This window comes from Thunnus maccoyii, chromosome 11 (assembly GCF_910596095.1).
Source record: "Thunnus maccoyii chromosome 11, fThuMac1.1, whole genome shotgun sequence".
NCBI classification, from domain to species: Eukaryota; Metazoa; Chordata; class Actinopteri; order Scombriformes; family Scombridae; genus Thunnus; species Thunnus maccoyii.
In genome coordinates, this window is record NC_056543.1 from 16,959,844 (window position 1) to 16,985,012 (window position 25,169).

The following is a 25,169-nucleotide window of genomic DNA, read 5'->3' on the forward strand; positions in this document are numbered from 1 at the left end:
GTGTGAGTGAGTGACAGTCATCACAGCATGTATCCCAGGACTGTTGGGGCAATGAATGTTTTTAGTCCAGCATATTTCACTTGTGTGTACTGGCACTGTGCCGGTCTTACCCTCGGGGATAGGCTGAGGACAAGGGTAGTCCTGGGTCTTAGCCACCTCCGCAGCAGGGAATGAGGCACAAGAGGGCTTGTCACTTGGAGCCTCTGGGGTCCCGCTCTTGTTGACAGAGTTGTTATTCGCCAGGAAGAGGACTCTGTTCCCATTACCCTCTGCATGCTGTGAGGCCAAATCCAGCATGGGGGGTAGAGATATGCCAGGGAAGGGCAGGCTGGGACTCATCGCTGCGCTGGACATGTCACACTGTGTCAGTCTGCCTTGATGAATGCCAGACTTTACTTGCTGAGAGGAAGAATACACAACACTGAATTATGAGCAGACAATAAATTTATTCTATTACTACATGCATAACAAAGCTTAAAGTTAGTTATGTGTTTGCAATATATGAAAAAGATCAAGCAATACACACTAACATTTACAACACATTCTAAAAAAAGCAAAGTGTGATCCAAAGTAACTGTGACTGAGATGAAAACATCATTGTTATCCACCAACCTGAAGGACAGACAATTGCATGTTATCGATCCCAGCAGGAGTGCTGGAGCTGGCTGTAGATAAGGGATTAGGAGAGAGGGAGGAGGGGGATTTGGTGCTGATAGTCTGTGGGGGAGAGGAAGAGGCTGGAGGGCTGGAGCCAGAGGTGACCGAGGACTCGTCGCAAGGAGAACGAGGCAGGAGGCTAAACCACTGGTTGCTTTTTTCCGTCAGCATCTTGGAGAGATGGTCGTCATGAAGGATAGACTGAGGGCTGCCGATCATACAGAGAGTGCTTTTGTGCAGAAATGGTACTGAAGTATCTGTTTTATCCATCAGCCCCTGCTGAGTAGTGGCTGCCTGAGAGATGGGATGTGAGGGATAATATGCAGTGGTAGTGGTAGGGGCAGAATGACTGTTCTGAGAATTCATGTCTGAGTCTTGAGCCATTTTGGAAATTTCAAGGAGTTTGCTGAGCTTAGAGAAGGATCCAGGTTTCTGAAGGAAGAGGTTGAGGCTGTCTTTGTCCTGCTGGTTCTCTGGTGTGGCTGTATCCCTGTCTTTGCCCTGTGCTTGGCTGGAGACCACTGGCTTCTTCACTTCCTCCAGCTGCTCCTCTTTTACCCTGATAACCTGAGCAGTCATCTGTATTTTCTTGTCTTTCTCCTCTTCATAACCTGAGCACAGCAACAGTGCACAAAAAACAACATTACAACTCATTTTTTAACCTGTACATGGTAAACAAAGAAAAAAAAGTAAATAAAATTGAGTCAAAGTTTGGGTTTGCACCTTCACCGCTCTCCACGCCTTCAACAAAGATGCCGCCACACTGCGGAAGGACCCAGTAACGTCTCTTATAGCGGTCCTGTCCGATCATCATGGAGCGCAGTGAGTGAGATGAGTTGAACAGCTTCTGTCTGATCTGATTCTGTTGCTAAAGAGACAGAAAGTACATTACATTTATTTATACTACATTTATATCATATTATTATATATCATATTTACCATACAGCTGAACTATGATGTATTTAATCAATACATGAACTGATACGGCCCAAAATCCTGTCTTGGTGGGTTTAAATTAGGGACAGTACGAGTTATTAGGGTGGGCAGAGGTGCTGAATCTTTTAAATTGTATAAAAAAGCTAGACCATCCCCAGCATTATTAATATTTTCTTTGGACATCCCCCTCCCAATATCTAAAAGTTAAATATATTTTTTATGACAAATATAACACAATGGTGAAAATACAGCCAGTTTCTAACTTCTATACACAGGGCTGTAAAATAAGCGGTTTAATGATAATACAGTCCTTCACCTTGTATGTTTTCTCAATCTGTTTTTCCAGCTCCTCCACGCTGGCTGAGTGCACACTGTTGTCCTAGATGAAAAGATCTCATTAGTGTGAGGCCTGTGGACCGGCTGACATTTACTTCAACAAACACTGATTTAGCTGCTGGCCACAAGTATTTTGTTGTCACTGACCTCCTCTTCACATATTTCTGCTTTCCTTCCTTTCTTTCCTCCCGATTCTTCCTCTTCCTCATCGTCGTCATCTCCTTGGTCCTCACTCTCATCGTCCTCATCGTCCTCTTCCTCACTGTCCCCTTCTTTCCTCTTGCATTTGTTTCTGGCAGTGGGGATGGCCGAAGCGTGGCTGTCCTCTCCCCCCACACTGATGTCTCTCTTCCCCGTCTTCTTGGCATGAATGCTCCTTAGTCTTTAAAGACAAAAATGGACAGAGGAGAAATCAAAGTCAGCTTATAGAGTGGTAATTCATGGGCACTTAGTAGTATTCCAAGTGTATGCACAGAGCCTTTTAATTACATTTTAGTGGACTCATATACTCACTTGCGAAGCTTCCCCTCGACAACCCACTTATCCTTCCTTAGGTTGGTCATGTGATCTATGTGTTTGTCGATTTCACTGTAAAGTATCAGACAACATTAGAGCCCATGTTTCAGTGCCCTTTTTGTTTCATAAAAAGAACATGAGGCATTTGCACCACACTGCAATGTGCACCAGATGTGTTTCAAAGTGTTACCAGTACAAATAAAAAATTGATGATACATAGTTTGATGCAACCTTGTGAAACTGTCCATGAGACCACAATTTGCCATATTCCTTTTGACACTTTCGTTATTCTGTTAAAACTTAAGCCCCCATGAATAAAACAAGCCAATACTTTTCACTCTCAGCCACAGAGATCAATTTATTTGCTTCATGCACATGAGGAACTCTTGGTTATAGTCTGAACTGAATCGTTTTCACAATGATTTATTTGACACACATGTCAAAACCTTAAAATGACCATGATTTATTTTAATCACAGTTAAGTTTAATATGAATAATCCATTAACATGACTGCCTCACAAAATTGAGAAATGGGTTTATTTGTCAAATGGCAAAATCAAACACAGCATGAGTGTCAGAGGGAGGCAGGATCCTCACCTGATTACTGCCTTGCTGCAGCAGAGCTCATTAACCAGGAATGCAAGCATGGAGGCTTTTTGTGACGGGTTGTGGGCCTGAAAAGCTTTGGTCCTGAGGCTGAGGACCAGAGCAGCCATCTCTGTCTGCTCACAGTGACCCTCCATGTAGATCTGCAGGATCTCAGACACGTTGTCTCGGTTTATCCCCACATTAGTCAGGTGATCCCCCAAGGCAGTCTTACTCTAACAGAAAGAGTGTTTCAAGACCGGAGTTTAGTCACAATGTTTAGCAAACAAAAGCTTTTTATTTTTACCAACTAATTTGAATCCATAATTTCTTTGTATGTACTCAGGTGAATGATGATGAGATAAGAGTAAGTCTGGTTAAAAGACACACAATAATCTCCTACTGGTAAGTGCTTAAGTGATCTCTGGGCTGTCTCTGGAAGGTATCAAGGCTGTGCAGATTACTATGAAACATACAGTAGATGTCAAGATAATATAGCCCTGTAATATAGCCTTCAATCCCATGTCATTGTGCAAACATCTCCCTCAATGTGGGAGCCTGAGACAGCATTTTATTATGAGGAAAAGTATGTAAAATCATGTAAAAGCATGATTACACCCTACAGGACAGCATGGGGAAATGGCCTTGGGGGATGGAATAAAATTACAACTTAAACTTTCCAACAGTGATATCCTCCAAAACAGATAAGCCTTGTCATTTAGTTGCACAGAGCCAAAGTACTGATAAAACCATGTGTTTTCCAACTGTTTAGCTGGGAACATAAACAGTCCACAGAGTGTACTTTAGTAAAGAAACAAAATTGGGTTCATGCTGTTACAAGGGCAGCCACTGTCGACATTCCCTGCAGAGACTATGTATCATCTTATATTGTCACTGCTATCAGTTATTTCTAAAATATCTTAAATAACACAAAGATCTACTTTCAAGAAATTTGCAATTTCTAAAAGCAAACACTCCTTCTGTTGACTGAAGCAGTAGAAAACAGTTCTGCAGAAGAAGGAGTGAAAGCAGTAACTGAAATTAATTAGCTTTTTCTAGAGATAGTGGAGAGGTGACCAGAAATAAGGGAGGGAGAGAGGTGCAACTAAGGTTTCCTGTCGGATTTGAACTGGGAACGATGCCTTTTTCTGGCACAGTAGCAGCTTAATGCTTGTTTTTCTACATGTATGCACATCTGTATATCACAGTACAGCAACCATCTGCAATTCACCAATCCTACTGGACAAATACTGCAGTTTCAATGACAGACTCTTACCTTGTGACCTGCAGGTATACCAGGATCGCACACAGCTGCAGAGAGCAAGCTCACCAGCAGGTCCTGCACCTTGCCAGTACTGTCTCCAATGTTGAGCAACCCCTCTTGAAGGTCACTTAGATTGAGCATGTTTGAATTTATGTCCAAACCCAGGACCTTTCCAAAGCTGCGCAGAAACTGCAACACCATCAGGCAGTCAGAGAAGGTGCTTCCTGGCAAGACCAAGCCAGGGATACAGGACAACTCTGGAAGTGGCTGGAAGGAAGAACAAACACGATTTAAACAATAAAATATATTTATCATCTCTCAACAGTTTGTATCTAGTGGATGTACACCAAGAATGCCAAAGAAATAGATGTTAAACTGGTTGTAAGACAGTCCAAAAACATTATCAAATGTATTCTAATTTTAAATATTTTATCAGGCTTACAGAAAACTGTGTGAAAGATGTGTTTAATTTCTATTCAAGAGGAAGTTAGATACAGTTTCCAGCATTTCTTAGAGTGCATGTGTTACTTGTTTCAGACTAGTTTAAGTCTTATTTCCCAAAATTCTTTGATTACAGGTATTAGATCGATAATACTTTGGTTGGTGTTATGACATCTGTAGCCACTTGGTGGCAGTATTTTGACCTGCTTTCTGTTTAATCAATTCCAGATGCTTTCAGTGATATTAAGCACCTATTTTGGTAGATCTGATAGTGAAACAATGAAACCATTAATTTGTCAAAAGCAAATCTAATCTTCATGCCTATAGTTCCTACAGTGATTATACTAGTTGATTTCCATGTCCAAAAATCCCAGGGCTAGTGGAAAATCTAATCTTTCCATACACACATCTACTCCACAGATGGAGACCATCCACAGTGACATACATGGACTCTCATGTTCATCTGCCAACAGCTCCACTGCTTGTGAATACCTTATGATCTGCTAAACACATGTCTTCATTTGGTTTCTTCAGCTCCTTCGCCTTTTCCAGTTCCAACCTTTTGAGCTCCAGTTTCCTTTCCTTGTTTAACCGTTTCTCATCCTTCTTCTCTTTCTTCAGACGCTCCTTCTCCTACGAGCCAAGTTAAAGACTTATCACAAGTGTATATTATCGATACTGCTGCTGACCATTGTGTTCAGTATTGCTTGGGCACATATATTACACTCCTTCAATAGGGGGCGGGCATAATACAAAGCAACAAACTATGGCCTCAATTACCACTGTGTTTAATTAACAAAAAGAGCTGCATAAACAAAATACTTTACATTATTTGACAAGGATGGTGCATGTAGTGTACTGCATTACACTACACACATACTTTATATTATGTCCCATTACTGCAGACTACGACACTTTTACATGAAATTGCTATGGGACAGAAACAGTAAAAATAATGGAGAACAGGAGGAGATATAAGTAAGTCAGCAGTTACCTACCTCCGCCTTCTTACGGGCCTCCACAGCCTTCATGAGCATCATGTGCTGCCTGCGTCTTTCCCTCTCCTGGCAGAACAAACACAGGTTTTTATTCTATTCACAGTTTCTATTTTTTAAAGAGGAAATTGGCCATAGATGTAACACAGCATCGACATGCACAATAGAAGAGGAAACATAAAGTGGATCACCATTTGTCATAATAATCACACACATGTCTCTGCATTTTAACTGCAGTTAAAGTGCAAAGACATACACGATATTTAAAGCAAAAGGAAGACAATGATGAACAAAAAGCAAAATGAGGGTAGTGATACATACACACACAGCATAAGCTTAAGATTAGAAAGAGACATTACTAATTTGAGCACATTGACAAGTGGTGGACGGAAAGCCGGTGCAGGCTGAGAGTTTTAGAACTATATGCAGCAGCAACAAGCAAACCACTGACTGAAATTAAAATTAAAAAATGACAACTGATGAAAACAGCGGCATATGAAACTATCAAGACTTCCTGGAAATTGCATTCTATATTTTAACTGTGCTTTAATTAATATGAAAATAAAACTAATGAGTCCAGCTTTCATACCCTCCCTTACAGTTTAGATATACTTGGTAAGAAAAAAATGGCCTGATTGTAATATAATGATAAAGGATTTAAATCTATAATGAGGATCATTAATAAATTATAAAACAAGGATTTTGTTTTCTTTAATTATGGTGTAAATCACAGGCAAGAATACAAACTGTATATTGACTTTCAGATGATAAAATGGATTAGAAACATTGGCTCACATCCTGTAGAGTAAAACGATTTTGAGCACCTAAATTTAATCAATCTAAAACAGAAACAATGTAATTGATAGTGTTCTTTCAGGCTATCAGAGTGCTTTGCATCCTGGTATAATTTCTGCAGAGTCAAGGCATTTTTGATCGTACTGGGCAGATAATGGATGTGGTTTCACTGAGAGACAAATAGCGCAGACATATGCAGTGCACCGTTCTGGAAAAGCCATGCAGAGGGATGTAGTATGACTGCAGCCAATGATACACTTTACGCATTGCTATGATGGCAACCATTTATCACAACACATTCACAATATGTTGTTAGATGTACAGAAACAAACATACCCATACCATATCTAGTCTATGCCTCTCCAACTCCTGGTAGAAAGAGTTGGCAAAGTATTAAGAAATAGAAAATCAGACATGAAAATCAATGCAAGAACCTTCCAACCTCCAATGTGTATAGTAAGCCAAAATAAAACCCAAGAACCCCAAAGCATAAGTTGACAGGAAAAAACATATTCATTTCAGCTGCTGCAAATGATGACTGGTTAGAGCACCATGTGGATCAAATTACCTACCTGGTGCTTCAGTATAACCGCTTGCAGTCTTCGCATCTCTTTCTCCTTTTAAAATAATGATGAACTTAATAAATAATCACATCATATACACACAAATTTACATAATTTCCTAAAAGATGGACACAAATGGCTGGCCTTCTCATCTAATTCAACAACACCCTGCTTAAGGCCTCTAAACGTGGCTGGTTGAGGTATTGTGAAATCGGAAATGCCATCATTTGACAGATACATGTAGAGTGCAGGGAGGTGATCCACCGTCTTTTATCACAGTCATTCACTAAAACAAGGAAAATCTCCTTTGCACTGAGAAGCATTACACTGCAGCGAGAATATTACACTGCAGACAAGCTGGGCAAAAGAGAAGGCTCAGAGTCAGGTGCGTATTGTAAGGGACACCGATTGCAGCTGAACAAGGCAACAGGCTGTTCTTACAGTAATTATGTCTTATGGCAGTTTGAGAGTGAAAGCAACAGTGGCCTCAACAATCACAGTTTGTTCTGATCATCTTACTTTATTTCGTTTCTCAGCCTCCAATATTTTGGCATTAGCTGCTTCCTCTTTTCTCTTTCTTTTTGCCTGTGTATGCAAAACAGATTTTAAGGTCATGCAACAGAGGAAAATGATAGACTAATTCAAAACACATGCAGTATACACAACAGAAAAGCTTTGACTGAATAAACAATTTATTGTGGCAGCAATACTTGATTAATGAAAATTAGCTGGGATAGTTTTCTTAGTCACAATCATTACATGAAATTAATAAAGGACTAGAAAATGATCTCAAATGTATAAAATACATATAAATCTGGTTTGTAAAAGAAATATTAATTAAATGTTGTACTTATTATTACATACAAGTTTGTTACGCATTTTCCAATGCTGTCAATAGAAAACATTCCACACAAAGCTGAATAGAGCCAGTGGCTTACTGATAACGTCAAATCTACCATACTGAAATCTTGAGCAATGAGATAATTATTTCCTCCCATTAACACCGAAAGACAAAATGGCTGTAGTTATTATGAAACACCAGCAGGCAGTGAGAATAAATTAAGCAACATTTCTATCAGTAATTATAGCTGCAATGAAATCCTGTTAAGAGCCGCTTGCCAAGCGTGTCAACTGAAATTTGATTTATAAAAGCTAAAATACTTCACAGCTTCCATTATTGGGTGAATGCAAAATAGGTATTTCACCTAGCCATGGTAAACTCGCAGCCACCTCTTACTTAATGAAATACTGTATTTTGTATTAAGCTCCATCATGGTCTGAGGAGATTTTCATATTCAATGGCACTTTTGCAAAAAACCAATTAAGCATTAGTCACATGTACTCAGCAGATGTAACTAAAAACGGGACCACATAATTTAGGAATAGCCTTTGGTCGTTTTTTTTAAAAAATCCTATCAACAGCAGAAAGGAAGTGTTTTAGAATGTTTCTGCAATAACTTTCAGGACAAACCTCGAGAATTTGCTGTGCACGGAGTTCTTTCTCCATACGATTTTGCTGAATGCGCTTGATCTTCTCCTGGTAAAAGGATGAGGGCAAGATCAAATGAATTAACTGTTAAGTCATGCATGTTATAGAGTGGTGGGGGTGAGCGGGGTGTAGGGTGTGGGGTGAGGAAGTACATTAGCTCTATGCCGATGAGGAAGGAGCAGGATTTTGAAGAATAGCAACTTGCTTGTAAAATTTCAAAGCGGTTCAACTGTGCTTAAAACCTTTTCACCTTGGAGCACACAAACTCTTGAGTATGAACAGAACAGCTGCAGATAGTTATGAATCTCTGTATGGAAAATTTAACAATACATGCATAGAAAAGTCCTTACTTGCTGTTTAAGAATTTTCATCTGCTCCCGCTTCTTCCTTCTCTCCTCAGCAGCCATTATTGCTGGAAGACACAAACAAATGAGTCCTACACACAGCATATGATCTTGGGTAAGAGAGGAGAGCATGTCTGACTAGACAGCAGCTGTTTACCTTGTTGCTTCTTTGCCTCCTTGGCTGCTTGCGCCATGGCCTGCTTCTCAAGTTTTCTCATCATTTTGATCTGTGCTGCCTGTCGAGCTATTTCTGCAACATGATGAAATATAAATATGAGACAAAAAAACTCCCATATCTTTCAGCAACAACCTACTGTTCTATGTCCAAGTAGAGTGCAATAATGTTGCAGCATTGATTGCAATAGCAAAAACAAAAGACAAAGTTGAGAGACAAAGCTCCATGTCCCATGTCCCTTGCTCAATATGCATCATGTCTTATGGTTGCATCGCATTTTAGACTATCGAGAAATTTGTATTGCTGCCTCTTCTCAGATGGATTTCACCATGTATGATTCTACAAATAAACCCTTAGAGCTTAATTCTGGGGAAATGGCACCAAAACATTCACCCTTGATATTTTCGATAAATTCTGCTATTAACCTCTACAAAGCTATTAAACCCTAATTGATGGAAATCTCGAAGTGACATCAATTATCCTCAGGATAAACATAAATGCACTAAACCACAAAGAGGAAATGACAGATAAAGTATAAATAGCTAATAGCTGTAGTTTTTTAAGCTGGACTTTCTCTTAAACACATTTGGTGACACATTTCTAAAGATGTGAACTGACCTTGAGCTTCCAGTTTACGTAGCAGCTTGGCATCACTGACATCTTGGAGGTTTGGTTCACCAACATTAAGAAGATGACCCTTCCATGGTCTGGCCCCGGCGCCATCACCGCTCGGCTGATGCTCAGACTTTGTTCGACGGCTGCGCCTCCCATCCATTGCTATGATACTAGGAGCAATCTCCTCCTCAGGCAGCAGGAGCCATTGTAAACCCTTGAGTCATTTGAATTAGAAGGAAGAGAAACAAACATGCACATTAATTATTGTACATTTTATTTCATTTAAGAGCAAAGCTTTGACAAAAATGTTTACTGAACAGGTATGTGAATTTACAGTGTGGGTTTAACTTTCATTTAGCCTCACCACCCCCTTAAACCTCATGTTTTCTAAAACAACTGAGAAATTCATCAATTACAAATTGCACTTTTATTGTAGCAGTATATCACATGACAATAATGGTAGATTGGAAAGAGAATATATTTTCTTACTTTTCATCAACAATTGAATGGCATTTTTTTTGCAGAATCAATGTCGACATGCATCAGTGAAGAAGCTAAACATGAATTCTAGATAATGACTACACCATAATGAAGGGACTTATGACAGCAGATGCATCAAGGTAATGGGAGGTCCTAACAATAAGAAACACAAACAAAAAAAAGTAGAACCATTTACCTCTGGTCCTTCTCTGGCTTCATAGAAGTCACCAACTTTAATTTTTGTACTGAAGCTGAAGTTATCTCGTGAGAGTTCAGTTATTCCATTCCTGAGTAAGTACTGCAGAAAAAATGCATGTTAATTAAAGCATAGGTAGGAACTTTCAACCATAAAGACTGGTCAATCTCCACGAATATCATTATTTCCCACCTGCGGGCAATTACAAAGTGCTACAGGGATGCAGTGAGTAAGGGCAAGAATTTAATTCTGCTTTCAATGAAATAAAGAAACATATTATGGATTTACCTTCATTACATCAGGATACTGACGCAGCTTCTTCCCACATGGGGCAAAGTAAGCCACCTCTCCTTGTAGACGACCTGCCACACTCCTGATCTGCGTCTCTCTCTGCCACCTGCAGAACACAAGACATTGCAAAGACAGTACAAATATAGTTAACATGCAAAGAAATAAAAAAAATTAAAAAACACAGCTGTATTCTGTCATCATATTCTATCATCATTAATATATATATATATGATCAGCTAAATGTTTCTATCATAAAAATGTCCTTTTTATGATAAAACATTGAGTTGATATTTCCTTGTGTCAAAATTGGACCAGATACACATCTCCCTCTAAAACAAGGAGATAAACTATGTAAATGATGTATGTACAGCTGTGCACCGTGTAGTCTGTGGCCTTGCCGTCCTCTGACCCTTTCAGTAATCAGAAATGGCCGTGGGCCAAGTGGGGCAACCCCTCAGTTCCCATGAGCTCCGCTGGAGAGCAGCCATGGCTTACACAAGTGGCAGGTAGGCTGTTATTCTAAACAGAGCAGGGGCTGAAATACAGTCGTGTAGCCTCGATTTCCTGTGAACCTGCTGATGAAAAACATCCCTGGAAGATGAAAGGCGCTCTGATCCAAGGCTGCAAAATTTGTGGGAAGGGAGCTGCTAATGTTGCATGTCTGTGAGGCTGGATGCAATTAACCCCTTGTGTCTGAACTGCTGGGCCTCACTTCATTTCCTGCCCACTATGACCTACTGCTCAGGACTGGGCTTTTTAAAGACCCAAAAAGGGGCCACATATTTACTGTGGTCCACTCTTACTCAGCTCTTGATAAAGACGTCACTGCACTCAAAACAATTCCACCAACAATATTTTTTACCTTTACAGTATTTACCCTGGGAAAAAAAAAATCTTAGCAGGATTGCAGCTTCATATACACACAGTTACCCACATTTATATTGGGAGCTTCTTCAACTACACATGATGGATAAATATGTTGTTCAAGGGTGTAATGATACTAGTTGTAGAGAGTTTGGAGCTTTTTCCTAGTCATTTTCTCTACTTGAGTAAATGTGTCAGCACTGAAAGATTCTTGATAAATTTTAAAATTTACTAAAACTCATTCATTGTCTTGTTATTTGTAGCAAACACAGAGATATGGTAATGTTTGCCTTAGGCCACAAACGACCTTTAAGGAAAGGTCGATTGTCAGTGACTATAACAACAACTGCATTGACACCAAAAATACGGTAAACATGACAGCTACGACAAATAAAACACAGACTTTATCAAATCTTTATGTGTCTCTTTCAATATGAAGTACATGTACAATATCTTACCCGAACTCAAGAGGTAATCGCAGTATTCTCTCATCAGTTACTCTCCTTCTCTTCCCTGATCCTAGAAAACAGGAGAAATGACTCAGCGCTTTTCGCACCTCCAGTGGGACATGAGCGAATGCAAAAACCTGCCATTTTTACAGAGTATCCACTACACAGGCATATTGTTGCAAATATAATATATTCTACAAAAGGAGACCCTGTTAGGAATATCAATCTGTTGTGAATAGCTGTTTTGTATATTAAACAGCAAACGACCCAGGTCAGTGGAATTTGTTTTTGGTAGATGGTTTTGCTCAGTTCAGGGTTAGCAACCATACATACATGGACATCAACATGAAATATTAGACAAATAATATTTAGACCTTTTGCAAGTTCACTGGTCCAGTGGTTGCAGTATTGGTGGTGATAAAATACAGTTAGATTCCTCACTTTATTAAATGTTCATCAAGTCATGATTCTTGTATTACTCCGTAGCAAGATATAATGGAAAAAGAAATTAATACTTTCCAATTAATGGTGAGTCAGAATCAAGTTCTATTGGTAATAAATTGTGGTCGATGACTAAGCCAGTATCGGATTTATAAAGCATCTGCCTGAGTTATTAAAACAAAGGCTGCTGGAGATAGAAAAAACAATGACGCAACCGCTGTCTTCCAGAGAACTCATTTCAACTCGGAACTATTGAGAAATGTACATCCATGACCTCTTACTGAAAAAATAAGCGTTCTTTTCCACTGATAGGTTGGATAGTCTGAAAAAGCATGAATGAAGAGGGGTATGAAAGCCCGGACAACAAAACTGAGAGGGGGAAAAATAAACACCATGCTGACTTTGGGTGTGATCCTACTTTCCTGAAGCCTGAACGACACATTATGGTGTGTCCACACAGGAGGCGTTTTTCAGCCGCATTTTTCAGTGGTCCATCTCTTGCATGTGGGATGGATATGTTTCTATCCAATCAATAGAGCTGTCTACACAGGCCATATAATAGCTTGTTTTACATGCACTGTACATGCGTAAACGTGACCCAAAGTGTATTTTTACACTTCAAAACTATGTTCTTCTGTTTCAGGCACATAACTACAGTGATTGTCTTCATAGACTACGTGCAACCACAATGCAGGTGACCTACACTCGATACTGAGTCGCATCCTGTGTAGACACAGACAGAAGACTGAAGCTGCTGCTGCTCTGCTAACATGCTGCTCACACTATGCCTCCTGTGTAGACACGATGTTAGTGGCTGGTTACATCAAGTATCTTATTAAATTTGTTAAGCAGCTGTTGTTGTCGCTGTATGGTGGGTTATCCAAGCATTTGGTATTAGAAAGCAAAGAAGAAATACATATTTTTTACCTGGCAGGGAAGCTAATGTGAACGACGGGGATGGGGTGCTGTGGTTACTCGATGTCCCTGAGGTGGTCACTGTGGTAGGGGTGAGTAAACTACTAGGCAGACTAGGGGGCCTGATAACCTGCAGGTTAAGCAGGGAGCAGTTGGCTGAGATGCTTGAGGCGGACTTGTAAGTAGACAAGGATGATTTGCCAAGTTTCAGAGGAGTCCTCTCTGCATCGCTATCTGCCTCAGTCTCACCGCACTCCTTCATATCATCCTCAGAGCCATCAGAGTCGCTCTCCAGATTGCTCTCCGACTCTGCGGGGGATTCCAGCGTGGCAGAGAGAGAAACAGAGAGAGCTGATTTATATCCAAAATTAACATTCCTCACACACCCAACTAATTTCAGGAAGATACCGAATATAACAGCTTCAATCATGTATTATCAATGCTTTGTATTTATTAAATTAAAGAAAGGTCTAGTTAATCTAACCTGACAGGCTACTGCCAGAATCTTCATCCTCAATATCATCTTCATCGTCTTCATCATCATCATTGTAGTCATCTCCTAAAGAGTCGTCTGAGTCCTTGCTGCTGTGGATATCAGACTCACTGCTTCTCACCAAGTTCACAGGTGGAGAGGATGAGTTGATTTTAGACTTCGGAGTTTTCCTCTTCTGTGGTCTAAGGCCTAATAGGGAGGAAGATTTAAGTGGGGCAGCAGAGGTGCCTGATGGCTCCTTAGTGCTAGTGCTCAAGTTGGTGGGCATGTGGTAGTGGGGGCTGGAGGCTGCCAGGAGTGGCTTGCCGCTGGTGGCGCTGCTCTGGCTGCGGGGCTTAACGATGAGGGCCAAAGGGGCATCCTGAACGGAGCTATGGATCGCTCCATTAGGGTGATGGTTCATGAACAGATTGGTGTCATTGCTGTGTGGGAGAGACAGTAAATGACTGCTTGACGTCTCTAAAGAGGAAGCTGAAGTTTTGTGACTTTTATACCAGTCCTGTTCCTTAGGTCGCATAGAGAAAGCCAGCTTGAAGGAGTCCTTGGAATGAGGGGCCTATACAAAAATGAGAAAGAAAGGGAAACAAAGAAAAAAAAGAAGTAATTACACAAACTGTCACTCACATTACATTACAGTGGGCTGTGAATGAAGGAATTTAAGGTGTAATAAGAGAGAAGAACAATGAAGAGCGGGCTCAAGCATGTCAACAACAATGAGGAAAAAAAAGGCTACTGTGGAAAATATTTTCTAATTATTTGGCTTAGTTCCATCTTATGACTTCAGCTGTCATCTTGTATTTGTTGCTATTGTCATACTGTGGCAATCAAAAGCCTGCATTAAATGTACCACCACCATATGAATTAAAACCCTCTTGTTACAGATTTCTACATTTTCCCTCCTTCTCAGAATAGTGACAATAACAGAGTCCTGTTAAAGAGGCCGATTTCTCCCTCTTGATAACAAACAACCCAAAACATAACAGAGCTAATTGCTTGTCAATTTTTGAAGCCTTCCCAATAGAGCTACATGCATTGTCACTTCTAGTCATGTAGCAGTCAGACTCACTGTAGCAGTATAATAAAAGCCCCAATAACAGTGCTTAGACATTAATTTTCTGTTGTGAGGGAACCAACTGATTTTTATTTATTTTATGACAGAAACAATGATAGACAATACATGAAAACAGAGCTCCTTATTTAGCAAAAGAGGATGAAAAATACTTTTCTGCTTTATTAAAGTAATTTGTTTCGTGTATCTTTGGTTAAAATTTAGAAAAAAAGAAGAAAGTGATGTGAATAAAAAAACATAACTCACCTGTTTCAATTTAAAACTGTTCATGTGTAATGAGCTTTCATCCAGGAGTGTTCCACTGCTCTTCATGCTATCAACAAGCTGTGTGTGCTTGGGAGAGGGTATCAAAGATTTGGGTTTATGTGGGGATTTTTGAGAGGCTAACAGGGTTGGTGCTTTGGGTAAAGAAGAGAGGGAGGGAGGCTTAGGTGAGGAAACAGATGAGCGTTTAGGTGAGGAACACAGAGACAGGGGCCTCGAAGAGGAACAGAGAGCAAGAGGTTTGGGAGAGAAGGAGACGGAGCTATGCTTTGGTGAGGCCAAATGAGAGAAGTGCTTTGGTGACGTGGACGGAGGCAAGTGTTTAGGTGAGGAGGAGAAGGAGATCAGGCTGGGTGATGATCTGGAGGGCAAAGGAGAGGCTTCCCTGTGGGACTGTGCTAAGGGGCTGTTGCCTGTTGCCAGTCTCGTGGTCTGGATGACACTGATGTGCTGCTTGCCTTCCTCCTCGGCAGTCCTGGGGCTCTGGAGGAACAGCGCTGTGGACTGAGGCAGGCCAGCAGGAAGAGAAGAGGACTGGAAGAGGTACGAGGAAGTCAAGAGAACACTGTCATTATGCTGCTGAGCCAGAACACTCTGACTGTCTTGAGTTGTGTTTCCATCGGCGGTGCAAGGTCTCTTCTTTTTACTCTCACAAGTGTTCTGTGTCAGCCGCTGAGTAGGAGGATGAGGGAAACAGGGAGAAGACAGCATGTCATGTCAGCTCCTACTGAGAAAGCCTCACAGTGGCAGCTCTGTCAACCAGCACATACATCCAGTTTGCCACCCACCGCTATGGCTGCTTTTGACAATCCATCTAAAATGTATTTAACTGAGAGCACTTTTACAAAGGGACATTTGCACTTAAAACATTATTATACCAGAAGTCATCTTAAGTTTAATTACAACCTCACAATATGCCCTTGTGTATCATTCATGATAAAAGAAATGATATGTATTATATCTTTGTTTTTTTTTTACAATTGCATCCACAGAACAGATGGTTAACGGTATGGTATTCTGAGTATTCTGCTGATTACAAAAACACCAACAATTACCTTGACTTTCCTTTTCACTGGACTCTCTTTTTCTGAATCAGAGTCCTCACTATCGTTGCTCTGATCATCCTCATCGTCATCATTGTCCTCCTCGTCTTCCTCCATGTCATCAGGATCACTGCTGCTCTCCTCACCATCACTGGAGCTATCTGACAAGGATCCCGAATGGCTGCCACTCATGCTCGAGGTCTCTAGTGGTTTTTTGTTGAGTTTCTGAACAATAATTCAAAACAAAAAGTCCAAAAGCTCTTATAACAGGTGAAAGGCTACTGGGAATATATAACAAAACAATACAGTAGGTTTTCAAGCAGTGTATGGCAAAAGACAAAATAAAAGAAAGAAAAGAAAAATATTAACCTTTTCTTTTGTTTTCTGGATAGTCTTCTGGTGTAGTTGACCCATGTCTTGGCTGCTCTTTTGACTCCGACTACAGTTGGCTTTAGTTTTCTCCTTGTTTCCCTTTGCTGGAAGTGAACTGTTGCTCGCAGCAGAGTTCCCAGTAGGTGAAGAAGCACTCCTACCGTTCACTGTTCCATTCATGCCGACAGAAACTGACATAGTGTACGTTTCTTTAGGTGGATACTCATGAGAAGTAATATGAGTCAAACACATTAGGATGCCAATAAAAAAATAGTAACAGAGAATAATGATTTTACAAAACACCAATTTCACTTAGCAAGGTAAGTTAATGTCAGCGGTAGTATTTTAAGCTATCATTATGTACAGTAAGATCTGAACAGCTGTGCTTACAGCTCTAAACTACTACGACATGTATGACCTTTAGAAGGAGCTAGCCCTTTTTTTTTTTTTTTTTTTACCTGAGGTACGGGACTGCAAGTGAATGGGATCATGGCTTTTGAAGGTTGGTGCGAATACAGGATGCAGACCCAGAAGAGGAGGGAAGAAGGCTGCTGCTCCCCTGGTTTGTGCCTCAGATGGTCGCCACCAGTCTGCAGAAGTGACACTGTGCAGTTAACAGCCACTCTATCTACACATGCAGATAATCCAATCTGCCAACATGTTATAAAAGCAGCAGTTTATCCAACCTGTTAACACTAATCACTCAGTTCAAAATAATAGTCTTACATTTGAGCTGAAATGTCTTCAGATAACGAGTGCATTCCACTGATAGTGATTTTATTCCTTTACGTTGAAGTTAAAGCAGAGGTCATTGTAAAATAGCTCCAGAGTTTCTTCTCTACTGTTGGACATTTCACAGCTGTTTCCTGAGAGCAGCATTCCTCTGAAACAGCATCTGCTTTTTAAAATGTCCATTTACTTTGTGCTTAGTGGTATGATATCATTTAATATGCATACAACTGGCTATAACTAAGACTTTCTTGAATTATTTTAATGTCATGTCAAAATCTTTAATTTGACTTTAATCTACATTAATAAAATAAAAAAAACATCTCACTTTGAGCTGTCTTACCTGGAAATGTACCAAACTGGGGGTGAGCAGCCAAGGCAGACAAACCCAGACTCCCTAGGCCTCCAAACTCAGAGCGCCCTGAACTTGATGTGTAGAGCCCAAAAGCTGGACGGCTGATTAAGGGAAAAGCATTGGAGCTGCCAGATATATTTAAACGCTCATCCCCTGTCATCCGCAGCAAATGGCCTGGAGAACAAAGGACGCCGTTTTAAGAATACAAAAATCAACTCATCTATTAATCAATCTCGCTATCTAGACAGGTTGTCTGTCTGTCTAGATATACTATTTAGATATACATACCCAGTAAAATGCATGAACCATGAATTTAACCATGGTTCAATAAATAATTTCTAAACTCATAAACTGTTAATTCCATGATACCATTTAGGAACAGCAATAATTTCTACATTATAAAAGAATTAATTTATTGTGATAATCATGAAACATTCAGGGTCGAGACAAACACTCATATATGATGTGACGCGATATCCTCTCCTCTTTTACTACAGTAAGTGGTGACCAAAAAGAAAGAAAGAAAGAAAGAAAGAAAGAAAGAAAGAAAGACAGAAAACAGACAAAGAAGCCTAAGCGAAGAAGCCAAATAAGCCCTGCAATAAAAGACTGTGCAACTGGTGGTAAGTGTACTTTTTTCTTTTGTTTGTTATCAGAACTATTTCTACCAGAGAAACCAGTCTAGCCCTATCAACCAGATCAAATACCTCATTTTCATTAAGAATCCAGAGCTGTGCAGGACTGAGCCTGTTAAGAGAAACTCCACTTGATTTGTTCTTTGTTTTGATCAAATGAAGAGCAGGCCAGGCTAACACTGTGTCTGATTCCATGCTGTCAAACTGTGGTGTTATCTACAATTTGTTGATCAATTTACAGAGAAATTACTAACAGTAAGTTCAATACTTATTTGTCTATACTTGTTTATATAGCAAATTCTAACCATTAACTGCAATTCTTACTAAATAAATTCAGTGAAAATTTAACTGATTTGTTCCAAATTTTTTTGTTTTGTGTATTTTCAGAAGTCAGTAATACTGCAATTCAATTGACGTGAAAGTTGAACCTCTAAAATCACACCAGTTTTATTCTTCACGAGAGATGTCAATGTGGAATTACAACTTTGTTCTTGCTGTGTTAAATACAAACGAGGGGCTGCATAAAATGTTTCTTGGATAAACTTACCTACTTAGAACAGTTTGAAAGCTTATAAAAGTATGAAGGATTGAGTGTGTTTCAAAGGGGTGTTGCCATCACCAAGTATGTCATATCTTTCTTACTTTCAACAGGGGATATGAAATATCTTGAAAGAACTCAATTTACTTAATGCTCATAACAGTGGTTTGTTACAAAGGTGCCTGTGTTTTTTCAGAATTTAGTGTTCAGTCCTTAAATAAATTATCTGGGAAATTTCTGTGCACGTTTGGTGTGGGGGTCTGAGAATGAATTATTTATGAGAATGTCTCTAATGTGTTCTTCATTGTGATAGCATGACAAAAAACACTGCTTTTTGGGGCATCTTATCATGAAGGAGAAAAAAATAATCACAAACCACAGTATGTAAATTTTCACATTATTCTGCGGTCAGGGGCAATCTGACAGCTTATGCATCACCGCTGCTCAATGCATAATGGCTTTGACCACAATTAGTATTCAGAGAAAACAAGAAGATGTTGGCGGCTGCATGCACAGTGTGAGGCTGACAGACATGTCAAATCACACCGGATAAACTGGAGCTAAAGGTTGTCAAAAGACATCCGCAAGGGCATACACAGATTTTTAATTGTTGGCACTCATTAATTCAACAGCCTCTCCATACCTAGCAAAATTGTCTGTTATGTGTAAGAAAGGAAGAAGTTATTTTAATAGCCTTACTGCTGCACAAAACAAAAAAAGACAGACTCTCAAAATAGATTCGCTTTCTATTATTTTCTTTTGAATGTTTGTGTGGAAGTGTACTTATAAAGTGCAGACTGATTGTAAAGTCCGACAAAATGGTGCATTCATTTACATTTATTAATAGCTTGTAAATTTAACGTTTTTTTGCAGGTGGACTCTCAATGTCGTTTGCAGCACCACAAACTCAAACCTTAACCAATTGTAACTAAAATAAATTCTTAACCTGTGGATACAATACAAAGATCCAAACGCACTGCACATTACATTGGTGTAAAAGTTTTTTCAAAATGTGGGCAGAATAATTTAATATACTGGCTTTAAACTAAATAACACATCAACAAACAATTAGCTTTGAGTCATGTTTGATCTAGTGTGTGTGTGTGTGTGTGTATACATACTACAGGTGGTGAGAGGGGAACTACCTGCAGGGTTCGGAGTTGGGCTGCACTTGGTGGAGGGTGTCTGGGGAGGAACAGGGGAGGAGCTGGCTGAAGAGGAGGCCACATTAAGGGAGGACGGGGCTGCCGATGGGGAGGCCAACCGCTCTCCAGGCTCCATATCTGTCAAACACAATCCAGTCAACGCTAAGAGATGTGAGGAGAGAAAAGAAGGGGAGGAAAAAAAAAACCCCACTCACACCACACCCCCCACTGAGACTTAGTTTCTCTCTCACACAACTGAATTATCCTCACAACAGCACTGGATTTCTACAGCAGCATGTTGCTTACCATTACTACAAACAATGCTGATAATCCAATATTATCATTTATTGGCTTTTAGTGATAACGTAATTAACGCTGAAATTAGATCAATTGATTAATCACTTACTTGATCAATAGAAATTTATTGCCAGCTATTTTGATAATTAATTAATTGTGTTTTTTTAAGAAATAATTATATATTGAACATTTTGAACAAGTAAATACAAAAACACAAACAGCGTGGGGCACAACTCATCCACCATCCCCATCCCTCAACATGACAACCAATTAACTGTTTAATGTTTAAGTCATTTAGGAGGCAAAAATGCCTCATAAACATTCACTGGTTCCAACCTCACAAATGATTTGCAGTTTTTCTCTGATTTACATTACTGTATATTAAACATCTTTGCATTTTGGACTGTTTTTCAGACAAAATAAACAATGTGAAGATTTCGCCTTAGGCTCTAGGAAAATGTTACGGATGTTTTTCCATTATTTCCCACATTTTCTAGAATAAATCTTCAATCAGTAAAGCAAAAATAAAGTTGCAGCATTAGATATAATAATACTGTGCAATTATTTTTATAAAACCCTTGTCATTCCAAGTACATTTAAATTAAAAGCTAACAAATTGAATTGTGATGGTTGTGTTATACGCATTTAAATACTTTTGCCCGACATAATGCATAACAACGTTCCACATACATAGTGGAACGTACAGAGTACAGTACACAAGGTGACATTCATATCAAAGGTCTTCACAGCTCTTTAATGTACAACTACTGCCATACAGGCTGTGATCATCTAATGAAGCAGAGAGGCTGAATAGAAAATGGCATCTTCAGCCTCTTAGGAACACAGTTTCAATCTTCCTTTCAAAACCTTTATACTAAGTCCATACAGTTGTTCAATCTATCATCTAAAATCATGCCAGAAATATTCTTTAGTACTACTCTTTCATTTCATTTTCCATTTATTTTATTTATAAGGACATCGCACATTAATCAACATTTCTGTAACTGTGCCAGTGTTAGCCAGCTGGCTAATTTTCAACTGCAGTCCTTTGGCAAGATGTTTTTAAACCTATAAAATCAGTACCGCATTGCCTGGATTTTTACATTATTTATGCCACTTCACATCCCAGTGATCACAAAAGCCCACATCTGAAATCCTCTTTAATGTTCACTTCCAGATTGTGTTTTACAGGCTGCCTTTGTTATAGTATTGTACTTCACAATTTCTCAAGCTCCCCGGTGATTCTCCTCTGCACAGGAACACAGGAGCAGCTGATTAATTTGAGGAGACAAAGCTAACCTCTGAATATCAAGTATCATCCCTCACCAGGAAGAGCACTGATGAGACGAAAATGACATGAAAGCTGCAGCCATGCTTCACTGGAAAGGCCACTGCTTCCTGCGGTTGTGTGAGTGTGAGTTTGTGCAGAACAAAGAACAAAAGGTGTTTTCATATTTATAATGCAACAGTAAAAAAAAACAAAACCCATTCGGTATCAATTTGACTTTGCTCACACTTTATCCGTCAAACTAAGATGTCCAATATACTAATGAAAATTAAAAAAATATATATATATATCTGTATCAATTATGAATATACCTTACAATTGAAATTTTGAACAGGGTGGCAAAAATTTTGTTGAGGATTAAAATGTGTCACACTCTAAGGTTAATTTACTTCATCATTTTAGAGTGATATGCTGCACACACGATCTCTTACTTAGTAATTCTTTTCTGCTGCATAATTGAACTGACATTTTTTATCAATATCAAACCCATGAAATGATGTCTGAGGTAGCAGGTAAAAAGCCAACCTGCTCTGGAGGAAAAAAAATCATTTTTTTAACTAAAAAGTAAAATGGGTTTAACAGGGAAATTAGTGTGAATTTATAGATAATAAACATAGAAGCACAAAGGCAGCAATTATTCTCTATGCTTTACATAAACCTTTAGAGTTAATTTGATGAATGTATGTAAACAACCTTGAGCTAATGCAAGCATGTGAAGCACAACACACAATGCAGCAGGGTGTAGGTCCTTTGAAAGCACATACATGCTTTACATAACATATGCCTCTGATTGAATCAGAGTCATGTTCACATACAGTATATGACTCCATAAACACAATGCAGCTTTTCATCTCTGGGTAAAAATGTCCCTTAGCAGGAAAACAATGCCTCTTTCAATAGAGCCAAGATTCTAATGGGACAAAACACAAAAACACCATCAATCATTTAAATGTACACTGCATTAACTATCTGATCCAAATGAATGATGTAACCAATAACACAAACAGTAGCAAAGTGATTGTGTTATGATGACACACTAGCTTTATCATCACACAACATCTGTTGCAACAGCAGCCCTACTGTATGAAAGCATCTTTAAGTTTCTGTTAGAGCAAATATCTATTTGAAGAGTAAATGCTTGCATTTTTTTGACACTTTGCACAGTGTTTAGTTAGTTTATGCATTTCAAGGTCATGGGTAGCAGGAGACTATCCCAGCATGCAATGGTACATTGGGCAGAAGGCAGGGAAAATGCTTCATCAGATTGTCAGTTCAGTTCAGGTGTATGGGCATACTCTCAGACTTCAGTTCTCAGTTTCCAATGCCCTCGACATATGCGTGTTTGTAATGTGGTGTGCAACTGAAACATCTACAGGAGACACAAAGATCAAAAAGAATAAGTCCAGGATCAAGCATGAGAACTTACTGCTGTGAAGAGGCAAAGTTAACCACCTAAGCCGCCATGTTGCCTTGGATACAAAACAGCAAAACAGAAATCACAGGGCTCAAAGTGGAGCTTAGCAAACCACTCATGTGTGCACTCAGTTTCTTTTTGCTTTGTTCAGTATATCTGTGAGGATCTTTAAAAATAGGCCAACGCAAACAGGTTTTTGTGGATGTTATGTGGTGATGGGTCTTAAATAAAATGACCTCATATTCTGACAGCATTCAGAATGTTGTTGAGTCAAATTTGTAGTCTCCAAGAGTTTTCAAAGGATGAATAGGACTAACCAAGACTAGTAAAGTGATATTTATGTGTAAAATTAGTACATTAGGTGACACCTAAACCAGCATAAATTATGTAAAATTGAGAGTTTTTGTTTATAAAGAAAACCGATTTCAATCTGTGTATTTACTCTTTCCAGCTGTATCTTTGTGTCTGATGGAGCCGTGCATATAAAGTGCTGTTTTGTTTTGGGTACATGTAAGCCTTTGTTTTCCACTCTGTGTTCCTCCATGTCCATTTTATCTTCTTGCACAGTAACAGATGGCTGATGCTAACAATGTTAATCCCGTAACAAAGTCATCAGCATGGATCAGCAGTATCTGGACTGCAAACACAGTGCTGTTTTAACTAATGGAAGGTACAAGGAGGAGACAGAGAGAGGTAGTATGTTAAAGTGCTTTGACACTTTTCTAAGGTAGAGAGTTGCATCACCCAACAATCTGTGATAAAAGTGTGAATGAAAAAAAAAAAAAAAAAGTCAAGTTCTGACTATAATTGCCATGCATTCCTCGTGGCCTACTAATTAGCGATGCTAAATCCACCTCCTCAGACATTAACATCTCCTTGATTGAGTCTATACATGGTTGCTTTGACACCAGCTGCAGTTTTGCCAACCTCACAAATCACTGTTGATGTCCATCATCCCACTAAACACAATTAATTCCTTCTGCAACGGTGGAAAAATAGCTCTGCCACTCACTGTTTGACCTCTGTAATTTTCTGGATTGGAGGAAATGAAGGGATGTAAAAAGCAGAGAGAGGGGCGCTGTCGAGTGATGAAGGAGTAGGTCGCTTTTCCTGTGGGCTGCCACATATTGGCTTACATATTGTGCCAAACACCTTGGAATTAAAACTTTCTTAATTTCATGTTTTGTTAAAAGTTTTGTGAACACAACTGGTTAGAGATGAGAAGTGACAACTGTCCAGGATGCCAAACACACTAGCTAGAACTAAGGATAGCCATGCGGATACAACGCCGCCATCTTGCAATGCTGTAACGGCCACACCAACAATTAGCAACAAAAACGTTCTTGATGCTATCGCTTCCCTTAAAGAAGACGCTGGCTCTATTAAACAATACATTTGCACCACCATTGATGCCCACATCTCAGAGATGTCTATTGCACTCCAGAGGGAGTTTATGGCATACCAAGCTGAGAACCAGGCTGCTAAAGACTCATTGCAGGCCATAATGGATGCACAAGGTGCCACTGTGAAAGACCTGGAGACCAAAGCCACACATACAGTGGAACTGACAACAAACTTTGACAAGGAAATAAAACTTCTCTTTTTTCACTCTGTTTAAACTCCTTATTTAAAGACTGTTATACAAATAAGACTGTTTAGAAGATTTTACCTTACTAACACACAATCTTGTGGGGGGCCCATGGCTCTGGTTGATTTGGTTGTTTACCTAGGCAGTGTTGTTGACTGTTATAGCAGTTGGACACCTTTTCTAATGTGGGAGTCGCATTATTGTTCTGTTCCACACCTAGACATGTTTGGGTTTTTTTCCTTTGTTGTGTTTTTTGGGGGGGGAGTCCTGGGTTTGGGGGAGAGTTTGGAGAGAGATGTAATAGGTGACCCAACAGCTATAACATATACCTCTTTGAATGTGAAGGGTTTGAACCATCTTGTTAAAAGAGGAAAGATATTTGCCTACATTAAATCTGTAAAAGCTGATGTCATATTCCTACAGGAAACCCATCTCAGAGAGGTTGCACATACCAGACTGTGAGCCAGATGGATAAGGTCAAGCATATCATTCATCTTTCTTGACTAAAGCATTAGGTGTAGCTATACTATTCAAGAGTAATGTACCCTTTAAACATACAGACACAATCAAAGACAATCAGGATAGGTTTATT

The 25,169-nt window shown here is 39.5% G+C and overlaps 1 protein-coding gene across 7 annotated transcripts in view; it reads right to left on the reverse strand.

Moving 5' to 3' along the window:
- Positions 1-25,169, reverse strand: part of LOC121907130 (bromodomain adjacent to zinc finger domain protein 2B-like) — a 62,462-nt gene that overhangs the window by 7,048 nt on the left and 30,245 nt on the right. For 3 of the 7 annotated variants that reach the window (XM_042426517.1, XM_042426514.1, XM_042426515.1), the window contains exons 3-30: positions 19,991-20,128; positions 17,661-17,846; positions 17,047-17,178; positions 16,586-16,779; positions 16,229-16,441; positions 15,156-15,845; positions 13,832-14,396; positions 13,360-13,656; positions 12,001-12,061; positions 10,676-10,784; positions 10,388-10,489; positions 9,715-9,925; positions 9,079-9,171; positions 8,928-8,989; positions 8,560-8,625; positions 7,608-7,673; positions 7,098-7,142; positions 6,868-6,894; positions 5,734-5,799; positions 5,228-5,368; positions 4,307-4,561; positions 3,043-3,266; positions 2,443-2,517; positions 2,077-2,311; positions 1,910-1,972; positions 1,381-1,525; positions 613-1,268; positions 111-399 (exon numbers count right to left, since the gene is read on the reverse strand). In XM_042426517.1, the coding sequence (XP_042282451.1) occupies positions 111-399; positions 613-1,268; positions 1,381-1,525; positions 1,910-1,972; positions 2,077-2,311; positions 2,443-2,517; positions 3,043-3,266; positions 4,307-4,561; positions 5,228-5,368; positions 5,734-5,799; positions 6,868-6,894; positions 7,098-7,142; positions 7,608-7,673; positions 8,560-8,625; positions 8,928-8,989; positions 9,079-9,171; positions 9,715-9,925; positions 10,388-10,489; positions 10,676-10,784; positions 12,001-12,061; positions 13,360-13,656; positions 13,832-14,396; positions 15,156-15,845; positions 16,229-16,441; positions 16,586-16,779; positions 17,047-17,178; positions 17,661-17,846; positions 19,991-20,126 (5,404 nt within the window). In that variant the 5' untranslated portion in view covers positions 20,127-20,128. The remainder of the gene's footprint in view (positions 1-110; positions 400-612; positions 1,269-1,380; positions 1,526-1,909; positions 1,973-2,076; positions 2,312-2,442; positions 2,518-3,042; positions 3,267-4,306; positions 4,562-5,227; positions 5,369-5,733; positions 5,800-6,867; positions 6,895-7,097; positions 7,143-7,607; positions 7,674-8,559; positions 8,626-8,927; positions 8,990-9,078; positions 9,172-9,714; positions 9,926-10,387; positions 10,490-10,675; positions 10,785-12,000; positions 12,062-13,359; positions 13,657-13,831; positions 14,397-15,155; positions 15,846-16,228; positions 16,442-16,585; positions 16,780-17,046; positions 17,179-17,660; positions 17,847-19,990; positions 20,129-25,169) is intronic. The other 4 variants (XM_042426519.1, XM_042426521.1, XM_042426518.1 and 1 more) reach the window with 3 other exon arrangements.